The 13,381-nt window shown below is 41.7% G+C and overlaps 1 protein-coding gene across 1 annotated transcript; it reads right to left on the bottom strand.

Moving 5' to 3' along the window:
- Nucleotides 1–2,112: 2,112 nt before the first annotated feature.
- Nucleotides 2,113–4,404, bottom strand: LOC147444137 (cysteine proteinase RD21A-like). The gene is made up of 5 exons (XM_086526853.1): nt 3,847–4,404; nt 3,118–3,356; nt 2,834–2,977; nt 2,366–2,578; nt 2,113–2,291 (listed from the first exon to the last, which is right to left on the bottom strand). The coding sequence occupies exons 1-5, from the start codon at nt 4,322–4,324 to the stop codon at nt 2,256–2,258; spliced, it is 1,110 nt and encodes a 369-aa protein (XP_086382979.1). The 5' UTR covers nt 4,325–4,404; the 3' UTR covers nt 2,113–2,255.
- Nucleotides 4,405–13,381: the final 8,977 nt, after the last annotated feature.

Raw genomic sequence — 13,381 nt, forward strand, 5'->3', positions numbered from 1 at the left:
GCATCTTGTAGGGTCATCACCCCTCCCCCAAGGGGGAGCAAGCATGAAGCACTCAGAGCCTAGAGCCTAGAAAGAATGAGAGCAAAGGACGAGAGATAATGAAAAGTGGAGTGGAATGAGGTTGAATGTCTAGGGGTGCTCGATACGAAGCTCAAAGCCATCCTCACAATATGTTATTTGCTAATAACAAATTGGATGGAGATAAGTATCCATTATAGGCTTACATGATGCAAAGAGTATATGAAACATTGTTAAAGATTATAATGTACATCCAAGTTCTATGGAAAGAGACTCTGTGGAGGATTACATATTCTATGGAAGATGTTACATTTTCTAGCAATTATCCTCTTCCTACTGCTAGTGTTGTTTTACTTGCAAAACTGGACACGCTTATTGGGATAGTAGAGATGCGCAAGCGCATGCATTGATTACATTCTCTATCAAGCACACCATTACTCCTCACATTTGTTTTGCAAAACGTGCTTGGGACATTTTAGTTGGCTTGTATGTAGGTTGCAATGAGACAAAAAAAATCATTTCTTCGTAGAAAGAAAAGGTCACGGATGAGGAAGATAAAATGGACATTAAAATCAAAGATATCAATGAGCAACACATTGTTGTAGTCATTCCCGGTCATTCACTTGTGAATATTGTCACAAATGCATTATCATATTTGTACCAAAAAAAATCTTCTACTTGGAGGCTTCTTGCATAGGACAATGATAAATGTTGTTGAGTTTGATGCAGTACAGAAAAACAAGGCCAACTAATATGTTATCGATCGTGCTTTTTTGTTGAATAAAGAAGAGATAGTAATAACAACGCTGGTAATTTCGATGTTTTTAGTGTTAAAGATTAATGAAAGCTATTAGACTCGTGTACTTGCTGGAAAGAGATACTTCATACTAGAAAGATGGTAGAGGTTGCCTCATTGCCCCCTTTACATGCTATAATTGCACATTTTGAGCATTTGAACGTTGCTAGTTTGATGCATTTGCAAGAATTTAATACGGTTGCCTCATTGCACGCTATATTTTGATAAAAATTCCACATTCTAGGTTTCGAAAGATGGTTCAATGCAATAATGTTTGAAACATTGATGCAGATTAAATTTTAAATTGCTAATCTGCATTACTTACAATATGATGTTTATACAAGATAAAGACAACAATATACATAGCGTCATAACCCTCAATAGAATGGTGTTGCTTGAGAAGAAAAGAAGACCACTTGTGGAGGTGCAGCGATGTATGGTCAAAAGTAAAGCCACATGCTTCTTGGTCTCTAAAGATCTTTAAACCATTAAACAAAAACAATCTCAAAAGATATGACAATCAATAATTACTTAAGGCACATATTGTCCGACCAATTAGTATGTGCCATTACTGATTATTATTATCACTAAGGAACCTAGAGGTTAGAAGTTCCCATTCAAGATGTTTGCACTAGCAAACTCAGACATGAGACAAGGAATTAGAACTCGAAGAGAATGAAGGAAAATTCTAGTTAAACTCAGCTTAAGAAAGTTTTTCATGAAAATATCATTAAGTAAAGAAAGCAACGTGCCCAGTGAGTAATGGGAAAGATGGAGAAACGCCGCCTGTCGGAAGTGAACAGTCAAGAAACCCATTCAGACATTGCGATACTTCTGCAATACAATAAAATTTCATGAACATAGATGGACCCCACCAGACCCCACATCTCCCATTCCATCAACTCGAGTACATCATTATAACAGCAGACATGGTGATCTAGACCCACATGATGTCACAAAATGGGCAGGCACATCGAATCATGTGCACATAATATCTGCCACAGACCTTTAGCATTTGCAAAATCAATCGATTACTAGTTTAGAATCGCAAATTCGCTAAGGGCATAAACAGTACTCTAGACACAACTGATTGATTGCTAGTTTAGAGTGCACAGTGTCCTCAATGCCATAGAAAGTACTCTAGATGCAAAACCAATTCATTGCTAGATTAGAGTGCACGACTGCCGTAGAAAGTAGGCTAGACAACCCTTGTGAGTAGTCTACATCGCAAACCCATATCCTCAAAACAATACAGCAGTTGCATACAATCATTAGGAAAAACCACTTCAAGATCAGCGTGACAGAAGCTTTGTACAAAGATGCTTAAAACTCAAAAATAATACATGAAATTGTTTCTGAGTTCCAACAATGGCTAATCGCAAATAATAAACGTTTGTACAATTGAGTAAGCTGTACAGTGCTGAGAAGCATCTTCATGCTCTCACAAATCTGCCACGAGTGGCATGCTCGACGCATTCTGCAGAAAGAAATAAAAGAGTTAGTGAGTGACCACAAACCTCTCACTGATGAAATTTTATAGAACAAAATTACCTTGATAGGGTAAGAGGACATAGAGTGGATGGCGCAGATGCCGAAGGGACTGCCGTTGCGGATCATGCGGATGAATCCTGAATCTCCCCAGGAAGAGCCCCATGAATTCTTCACGATCCAATAATCAACGCCATTCTCAGAGCCATATCCAACGAGCAATACACCATGGTTGATATCATAAGGATCGCTTGAGCAGGTGCCATTGTACACACCCTGCAAGAGGAATAAACCAAATCAATCATCTACAGATAGTCCAAACCCCACACTAAAATGCATAATCACATACATCCATTCATTCAATAAATGCAGCAATTTCCTTTCAGTGACCAAAAATCCAACATTCATCATTTGAAACAATTTCTACGGTTACCATACTTAGCCGACTATTTACTAAAAGTAGTGTAGAACTGAACCAAAATCACAATCATGCTCATGCAAGCTGTAACAACACCAGAACAAAAGACTCACCTCAACATAAAGCTGAAGATCCCAAGAAGAGGCTTCAATGGCTACACTAACGGGCTGCTTGGCGACAGCTTCTAAAAGTGCTGCTTCGCTGTAGGGTTGCACATCAGCATAACCATCAATAGACACAGCTTTTTCTTCCTCTTCCTACATCCCACCACATAAAGCACATGACAAGCTTTATGAGAGACAGACATTAGAGCAAATCGAAACCTCGCGAGCTCTTTGTACGGAACCAGATCTAATTCATGCTGCACAACCCTGAATGAGGGAGACAAAGGACTTACAATTTTGGTGTCGCAAGCACCAGAGGAGCCACTGTAGCTTAGATAAGGATAATTATCTTCTGTGGCAATCCCGCCATTGTCAATAACCCATTCAAAGGCATCATCCATCAGCCCCCCATCACATCCACTCTCACTGCTGCATGTCACAAGCTCTTCCTCCGAAACACTGACAAGGTTTCCTGTTGCAACAGCGTTGGCTCCTTCAATAGCTCCTGTGGCAGAGAAAGCCCAGCAGCTTCCTGCAAGACATCATCACCATATAATGTCAAGGCAAGCGTAAAACATGCAAGCATGTCGCTTCCGACACATAATCCTCAAAGGGTCAAACACATTTATAAAACGCAACCATCTGGATGACTCTAACATAGAAGGCATGTTACACATACATAAATCGCAACATCTGGATGGCTCAACATAGAAGACATCGTACAAGCAGTGTAACAATCCACACCATCTGGATGATTCAATATAAAAGAAATTGCAAGCTATACATGAACACCATCTAAAGGACTTATATGTTGCCTTACTCATCACACATATCAAAAGGCAACTGATATGGAAGTAGACAAAAGGCAATTAACATCACCTATTCAGGACTAAGATCAGTTCTAAAACTTTCACAAACTCAGACAAAAAGGCATCACCTTCACTAAAGACTATCCGGGAGCCAATCTCATAGAAGTAGACAAACTAAATATCTGAACTCAGAAAGAGGCGACAAAAACATACCACACATGCCCTGATCTTTCACTGGGGTAACGGCGCCAAGGGTTCTCCAGTCCAAAGATTCAGCTGTTACCATAGGGGTCTCAGACTTGTGATGGAAGTGGGACCGCCTGCGGAGGGATCCAAGCTTGACAGAAGGAAGCTTGAGACCAAGACGCCGGCTCTGCTTGAATTCATCTTGAGTCAAATCGGCGAAACGGTTGAGACCAAGCTTAAAAGTAGATCCCTTGCTGTTGTGCGCCTCTATGCGCATCAGGTTGTCTCTGAAGATGTGGAATCTCTTGTGCTTCTCTAACTTCTGGGCGGCTGTGTAATGTTTTCCATGCTTCATGTTCCATGCGTCAAAGAGGCTAACAAGCTTGGCTTGGGAGTGGAGATCGGAAGGGGAGTAGCTTAACACATGAGAGTTATCGGCAGAGGAGAGTGTCAAGAAGAGGGCGAAAACGCCCAAGAGGGCCCATATGACGGAGGAGGTAGCCATTAAGGCAGGGATACAGATTTCTTCTTCCTTGGGCTATGGGTTTCTCAACACACAATGCCAAGGCAAGCAGGGGTATCAATAAAAGGGAGAAAGTTCTGAGAATTTGCGCTATAATTAAAGTAGAATAGACGAGCACGCTTTTCTTCCTGCCCACTCAAATTTTCATCTTTTGGGATATCCCTTCTCAGAGAACGAGGCTTTTGTGCTGTTGTGGGCCACGCGCGGGCTAGAAAAGAAGGGTTAATACGCTTCCTCGACGTAGTAATTATTTTTATTTTTATTATTGGTGGAGAGGAAGGGGTCTATTTTCTCGGCTATGCGTCGTGCTTCAATCCGATTCCTCCACCTCTCTCATTCAATGTGCCCCGCTTTTTTCGACTATCTTTCCCACAACGAATATTACCCTCAGAACCCCCGTTCCCACTACAGGCCTAAAGGTCCATCCAAACTTCGCACTTCAGTCATCCGCCACTCATCATTCATACTGCCGAACAACAAGCGCTTTTTTCCGCGTTGAAGCTTCTACTTAGGCTGCTGGTCGATTGAGCATGGAATCACAGGATCGAAGCACGCTCGCCACCGTGCAGTGTTAGACAAAAACCAAGGTCTAGTGTATTTAAACCGGCTGCAATTGTAAAATCTCGGTTAGATTTTGAGCTTGCCTTTAAGAAAACCGGGAACTGTACACAAGATTTAGTGTAATCACCAACAAAAGCTTCAAATTCTAACCTACAAATAAAGAGAATTTCAAGTTTTCCCTTATTTTCACATGTTAGGAAAAATGTACTTCTAGCCCTGCGCTCGTGTTTCTTGCTACAGCCAGTCTTGATGAGTTTTGTTCCGAGGGGTTGAGGCTGCCTACAATGTTGGTGAGTTCGGACGTGACTCTCCTTTTTCCAAGCTAATAGTGTCTCACCACATCATCAAACGAGACATTCGTGCCCAACTCGGTGTTCCGTCCAGTTTGAACGTTGACTAAGAGCCCGCCCCCATAGGCCCGAAAGAGAAAAAAGGCCCTAAAAGAGAAGAGGGACCTTGCATTTTGCAAGTGTAGGCCCATGTTGAGATCCATGTACGCATGGCTCAATCATCTCATCACCTATTCTTACTCAGCCTGTGAGATTGTCTAGTAGATGTTCTTCTTGTAGGCGTCCAGTTACAAGCCACGACTAATTAAGAAGGTCCTTTGTGATTCTGGAGGTGGTTCGACCACCCCCAAGCTAAAAGCAATTCTGTCGTTTGAATTTTTTGCAACATGCTATACATAGACTATGGGGCATCATTGACCATGCAAAGGGTCCCCCTAATATTGCCTCTAGGGGGGGCTCTCTAAGAGGGCTCCCCAATAGACCCTTTAAAGGGCCTTACTATTGGGGAGGCCTTTACCCATTATAGGGCCCTTTAACCATACAATAGGTCCCCATAGGCCCCTCATCACTATATCACACGAGCAGCTTCAAATGGGATCAAACGGAGGAGGGAAAAAACGAGGAGGGTGGGCGATCTTGGGCCATATGATTTGGTAGCTTGAAGGCAGTCCGAATTTACAAATCCACCCACATTTAAAATATGACACACCCAAATCTCCTACATTTCATTCAACGCATGCACCCAAATCCCCCTAGTTGTAGATGTTGGAATTAGGGTTGCAAAAGGAAACACACAAACCTTAGAGAAGACGAAGGAAGCTCAAGGCACACAACAGAGAGTGTATACTTAGTGTGCAATAGAAGGATAAGATAGCCCTAGAGTGATGTGCGCATATACAATGCACGGGAGAAAAAACCTCCTAATGAGGGGGAAAATGCCACGACGGTCCTAAGTGTATTCACACACATCACTACCACATTTATATGGTAACAAATCACCCTTAGCAGTGATACGGTGAACAAGAGCTGGCACATAAAGTATAGGGAAGTGCGATGCCCTGAGGACATGATCAGTCCACAAAGGGGAGTAAGCCCAAAGCTTTGAACTTCTCACGAGGTAGTGCCTTTGTGAAAAGGTATGTGAGGTTGTCCTGTGTTGGCACATAAGCCAAACTAATCTCTCTTGTTGAGAGTCTCTCCTTGACATAGTGGTAATGCACCTCAATGTGCTTTGTACAAGCATGAAAAATTGGGTTCCTTGCAACTACCAATGCATTCTGATGTTCAATGTAGATGTGTCATGTCCAACACCCAAATCACCCATGAGGCGTCTGAGCCATACACACTCAACCGTAGCTGTGAAGACTGCCATGTACTCAACTGGAAGTGGCCACAATAGGTTGCTTCTTGCTCAACCATGATATGCATGAACTATCGAGCATGAAACAAAAACCACTTGTGGACACTTGCGTATCAAGACAACCAGCCAATCTCAGTGCGAAAAAGCATGTAAATCTAGTGGCAATGACCCCCCCTTAGGATAAAAAAACCCAAGATGTAAAGTGCCACTCAAGTAGCAAAAGATCCGCTTGACAACCTGCCAATGCTTAGACCATGGGCTATGCATAAATCTACTAACTTGTGAGACTACAAACTAAAAATCTTGCCTTGTGATGCAAACATAAATAAGGCATCCAGCATTAGTTTGGTAAAGAGTGACATCGGTAGGATCATCAACATCATGAAGACTCAATTTCAAGCCTGTTTCCATGGGAGTGGCAATAGGTTTGCAATCCTCAAGTCCAAACTTACATAGCAATGTCTCTATGTAACTTGTCTGACACAAGGCAATGCCACCATCACAGTGCTTAAACAGTATGCCCAAGTAATGATGCAACAGTCCCAAATCTTTCATCTTGAAAGTAGCATTCAAATCATCCTTAAATTCAGCAACATGTGCCTCATTCGGACCAGTGATTAGCAAATCATCCATATATAGAATAACGATGAGAAGTACATCCCCCTCACGCTTTACATGAAAAGTGCTTTTTGTTGGACTATTACGAAAGCCTCGTTTGACCCAATGAGTGTCATCTTTCTCATACCAAGCATGAGGAGATTGCTTCAACCCATACAAAGCTTTCTTACCTTTGCACACTTTATCCTCTTGTCCTTTCTTGACAAAAACACGAGGCTTCATTACATAAACTTCCTCAAATATGTCACCATTCAATGTTTGATATTGATGTACATCCCAACCAAAATGAGATGTCAATGCATATAGAAAACGCATAGTAATCATATGACAAGTAGGAGAAAAAGTCTCTTCATAATCTGCCTTTCTATTGTGAATAGCCTTTTGCCAAGTCTTATAGCGATCAATTTCACCATCTGACTTACACTTCAACTTGTAAACCCACTTCGTACCAATGGCCTTTTTTCCAGGAAGCAAATCACATAAAGTCCACATGTCATTTTCTATAAGTGCATCATGTTCTAATTGCATGGCAGCCCTCCAATTCTCAAAATTTTGTGCTTCATCAAAAGATAGAGGTTTCTCAACATCACATAAACTAGAAACAGCCAAAGCATAGCAGCGTAATGCATAAGATGCATGGCGAGAACCTGAACAAGTACGACTAGACAAAGGTGCATCCAATTTACTATCACACAAGTATGCACCAACCATTTTGGCATACTTTTAGCCAGCTCATTCTCAACCCTTTCCTCATCAAGTATATCATGTACATCTGCATCAAAAATTGGCTGATCTGTAATATTTTCAGAAACCCCCCCATAGGCTTTACGTTTGCCTCGTTGGAATTTACATTTGAACTTCCACCATTGAAAAGAGGCAATAAACTGTCATAAATTTCCTCTCAACTTACATTATTGTCTCTAGTACATGACAGCAAGGGCTGAAGAGAATCTTCCACAAACACAACATCCCGTGAAACCAAGATACGCTTTGTTTGTGGATGGTTCAATCTGTAACGTTTGCTTTCAACACTATAACCAACAAAAATGCACTTGACAGCCTTATCACCCAATTTTATGCATTGCGTTTGTGGCACCAAAGCATAAACCAAACACCCAAAAATGTGCATGTGATCAATAGATGGCTTTCTATGATGCCATGCTTCATATGGAGTCATAGACTGCAAAGCTTTCATAGGACAAATGTTGAGTATATAAGTGGCATTCATAATGGCCTCCGTAATGTACCCAACATTTTTCAATAAAAACTATTTCATCTACTTTGTAAAAGTGTTTAAGGTTCTGTCATGCCAAGGGCAATGCCCGGTGGTCAAGGACCAGGCCCAAGGGGCCGGCTGCTAGTGTGGATAGGGAATGAGGCCCAAGGGGCTATTTAATGGGTGGTTGGGAGGATCATTCTCAGGCAGTTCCCCAAGGGGCTTTACATTGGTATGAGAGCCTCAGGTATTTTCAGGGCAGGGCGTAGTCCTCAAGACTGGGGAAGGTTTTTGCATGCTTGCATGATGGAGAAGAAGACGATGAGGCTTGGGCTGCGGGGGCATGGCCGCTTAGTAGGGGTTGAAGGCAAGCTGCAAAGGGCCGCGGGCACAGCCCCTAAGGAGGGAAAGACACACAGGCGCATCCAAGCCGAATCGAGTGCAGACAGGATCGATGTGAGCGCGAGGCCAAGAACTACAGTTTACGTCATGGGCTCGAAGGCCGGGGCACAGCAAGGTTGTCGCCATCTCTCTTTCTCTCTCACGCGGCATCGTCTGCACGCCATCGTTGTTGCAGAGAGTAGGATTTTCACATTGGGCCGCCCATGGTGGCCACAATTAAAATACCAAATTGATTAGGGGTGCATGCATACCCCTAAACCTCGGCTTTTGGCCTGCGTACAAGCATCTCCAAACCCGATCGGATCTCCAAACCCGATCGCATCTACGAACCAGATCGCATGAACGAACATACTTCACAGATTCTGCAAAATTTTTTGGAATGGCCACATTGATTTTGAAGATTTCTTTAGGCATACGTATTGACCTTAAACGCCATCTCTTTGACAAGGCTCGATTTGGGGGCGGTTTTCAATGAGTAATCCTCTATCATACATTAGTACTTGCAGGAGCTTTGCATTATGATCATCCCGGCTACGATGCCCTGAGAGAAAACATACATGTTTGAGTATGATGACCAAGGTCGTTCCGTTCATGTCCAAGTAAATTTGTGGTTATCACACGAGTTATCACACTTTGGAATAAGGAGCAAGGCTCCATATGGAATTACTCAACAGCTTGGCTTGGTTCTACGGACATGAACCACTGACAACATGTGCCGAGGCAAGGCCAAACAACACTATTTTTTACTTTCACGGGGATCGGCACAACCTCTTGTTAGCATCATTGCAGGAGACACAGGTGTTCGACATGGCCACTCTTTTGTTCCTAGTCTAAGCACTAGTATTGGGAATCTCAAATGCATTACGGGGGCAACGCTCCATATACCGACATTCAAGACACTAACTCGTGTCTTATGTCAGCTACTATATTTTTGATATCTTCTCCTTCTGCTCCCTAGAGGACAGAGAAAGCAACACTTTAAGGTGCACAACTCCATGCATTGGATGCTATGACTTTCAATGCCAAGGGCAGTTGTAGGTAAGTATACTAACTTTAAGTTTCACTTTTGCAAGGATTTTCACAATGCCAACTTTTCAAGCAAACGTTGCTTCGAACAAGCAGTGTTGGATAATCTATGACACTTGTTAGCTACGATGCTCAAAATATTGGGAAATCTCATGATTTATGTGAAGCACGGCTTCACTTCAAGACATCTTGTATGGAAGTTTCCACAGTTTGGAATATGCTAATTGCATACAAACTTGGGAAAATTTTCCATGACGTCTGCAGGCTTTTTAAAATTACACGAGGGCGTGTATCTGATACATATGCTACCTCACTCAAGGAGTACATATGGCTAGGAACCAGCTTCGAGCAAACTACCAAAAACCTTGCCATAAGTGGCTGACAAGGTTAGTACATTTCAAGTTATGTTTGTTTTTGTCTATGTTTTACTTTTTATTTTGGGAACAGATCTCTCTGCTGTGCAAAGCAAAGTGCTTGGGCAGACTCCATACAAAGCAATTGTACAAGCAAAGTTCTTTCCCTGTCTTCATGTGAAGCACGGCTTCTTTTATGTGCCATCGTCTTATCAATTGACTTCGAATGAATGATAATGGCACACATCTTTGACACTATGTGGATATAAGCTCATAGTTTATGCAACGGCGCACTGTGATGTATCCATGTCAGTGTAATTGTGCAAGGCATGTCTACCAGCAACTCACATGGTTAAGACTGATTTTGCAGCCAAGGGCTTATCATTTCATTTTTTGATATGTATGCATGGCATACTAGTACGATGGTCGTACAACACCCATTCTTGCATACCCATCCGTTATAACACTACATACTCTGAACTGCTCTCTTCAAACATTTTTTTTATGTTATTCACCGGCAAAGTTCCATGTTTTCAATTACCTTGTTACAATCACAATTACATACACATGATGTGACTCACGATGTGATTTATGGTACCTCTCTCTCTCTCTGCGAGTGTGGTACAAGTACACTGTTGTCCGCTTATATGATAAGCTAATACACAAACATGGTCTGCATTGGATCATATGCACAAGACATACAACACATTTGAATAAGGGATTTTCCTCAACCCAACATTCTCTCTCCCTCTCTCCTTCCTAATTCTCTGCAGGCAAGGTGAAACTAGGCATGATTATTCTCAAATCTTTCTAGGTCGATATGGTAACAGGCAGGGCTAAGAGCCATCTGTTTTTGGCAGGCTACGAGCCACCTATTTCGGAATGGCTAAGAGCCATCTGTTTTTGGCAGGCTACGAGCCACCTATTTCGGAATGGCTAAGAGCCATCTGTTTGTAGTCTATCAATGATTGCCTTAAAGCTCGAACAAATCTGTTCATTTGAGTACCCATTGATTTTAATGGCCAAGCATGCGTCTTTCCATTACTAATTTTTTGGGTGTTATTTTAGCACTACACACTTTGAGTGTGAAGATCAAGTTGAGCTTTTGAAAGTCTCAAACTCAAAAAGGTGTCTCTCTACCAAGGTGTATAGATGAAGCACACAATTCAGACAGCACGGCTGTTCACAAAACTCCTCGTTTATGAATTTCGAGTCTAGACAGGATCCCATTGTGATATACGATTTCAACTTGAGTGGATCTTCTATTTTATCTACAACACAAAGAGTGTCTGTACAACTCCTGTTTGGGGGTAAGACCCAGCTTGTGATTATTCAATCACTTATTCCATGTGATGGTCAATTCTTGGAATCTTCACACTTGCACTTTCAAGGAAAGAAATCCATAAGCTGCCAAGGGCTCGTGGATAATTTCAGCTTCCATAGTTGACTTAAGATACTATCGGCTGCTAGTTGAGCAGTTTTCCTGCAATGTTTAACCAAGTGGTTTGACAATGCTGATTTTGCCCAAGGGGTCTGGTTTGCAAAGGCAACACCCAGGGTTCCATGTGTAATACTGCTTGCCTTTCACTAATTTTTAATTAGTGTTCCTAGGCCTTTGTAGGCGGGAAAATTGGGCAGGTGCTCTTCACTTCGGATAAATGAACACAATGTTTAACCTACAGGTACACATCTGTTTTGATTTTGTTTTTCTTGGTTTGATTTTTCATGTAGAATGCATGAACTATGTTTTCATCCATTTTTGCTCTTAAGAGAAATTAAGAGCCAAGCAGTTTGGGCTGTAGTGTCCAACATAAGTTCCTGCATGATGCAGTTATAGACCCACTTGTAGGGTTTATTTGGCACATGTTGTCACATTGGATGCAACATGGTCTAGGAACTCAAGGATTTTGGTTTAGCCAATGTGGAGTAAGGCTAATGAGGGTCCCTCTCACTCCTATAGAGTGTTTGTAGTTACCTCCACGCACAAGTACATCTTCTACTTGAAGGATGTTCTTGTTTTAGACATTCTTATATGATACATATTCCACGTGTGGAGAATATGAGTCTCTGGGACTGGGACTGGCGCCACCTATTTCAAGTATGTGTCACGACAAAGTCCCTAGGTGTTGGTCAAATCTATTTTCTAGACCGTTTTCAGCACGATATATCAAGAGCAATTTCAGTGGCCAAAAATTGTCGGATACTTAGACTGACTTGTTAAGGTACAAGTACTGCTAAACAACATTACAGATGGTTGTTTATACATATAGCAAGGCTATGAGTTGTTAATGAAAAGTTTCATTGTTTGTCCCTAGCAAAAGATTATTATTTCACCTTCTTTTATGGTTCAAACGTTCAACAAGGCTTGCAAATGATTGTAGCAGAACTTATTTAGTTTCTTTTCAAGACTATTTACAGTCTTCTTTAATGTGTGATAAGAGCATCACATTCGCCAAAAGTATTGGCAAGGATAATCATGGATATACAGGTTCGGATCTGTTTTTTGCTAAATGCATGCACACTAGGTGTTATGGGCCCTAGTGTTTAGCAAAGACTAATTTGGAACGGCATGCATATTCATCAAGTTGTTGCTTATGGAGCATTTTTCACTCTATGTGCAATATCTCTATGAGATTACTTCTGGGTCTACCAATCACTAATAGAGGTCATGGCTCGGTTTGGGTGCTTGTGGATTCTTCAAGTTAACCACGACGGTTATTCAGGACATTGTTGATTCCTCATCAATATTGTGATTCCCGTTTACTATTCATCTGTGATGACTGTCTGTAAACCATGGGGGAAACACACCTCAGTACTATCAGTTATCCAAGGGGATAGGCAGATTACAAAGTGTAATCTTGTGCTAAAAGATATGCAAAGTGCGTATATTAGCACCAAGCAATCCAATTAAAAAGCATTTATTGCTCTACTTGGAGTTTGCTTACCATAAGTTAAAGCATGTTAACGACTAGGCATCATCTTTTCATGTATAAGTTAGATTCTCAATCATGAACACTAACAATGGTGGGGTTGTTTACTGATGAAATTTGAGAACAAGTCAAGGACTTAAACTTGGCCGATGAGTTACGTCAGCAAGTTACTTTCAAGGAAAGTGAAAAAGGTACTCTTTGGGAACAGCTTAGTTGTGATTACTCATTTAGCTACTCAAGTGAGTTCTACATGGAGTTGCAACAGGACAACAAAATGGAAAAT

This window comes from Adiantum capillus-veneris, chromosome 13 (assembly GCF_014529385.1).
Source record: "Adiantum capillus-veneris isolate H3 chromosome 13, ASM1452938v2, whole genome shotgun sequence".
NCBI classification, from domain to species: Eukaryota; Viridiplantae; Streptophyta; class Polypodiopsida; order Polypodiales; family Pteridaceae; genus Adiantum; species Adiantum capillus-veneris.

Excerpts from the sequence above, each read along its gene's own strand:
- LOC147444137 (XM_086526853.1), bottom strand. The coding sequence starts at position 4,324 with ATGGCTACCTCCTCCGTCATATGGGCCCTCTTGGGCGTTTTCGCCCTC. Across the intron at positions 3,357-3,846 it reads GAAAGATCAGGGCATGTGTG|GAAGCTGCTGGGCTTTCTCT; the intron begins GTATGTTTTTGT and ends GATGTCTTGCAG. Across the intron at positions 2,579-2,833 it reads ATCTTCAGCTTTATGTTGAG|GGTGTGTACAATGGCACCTG; the intron begins GTGAGTCTTTTG and ends TTCCTCTTGCAG.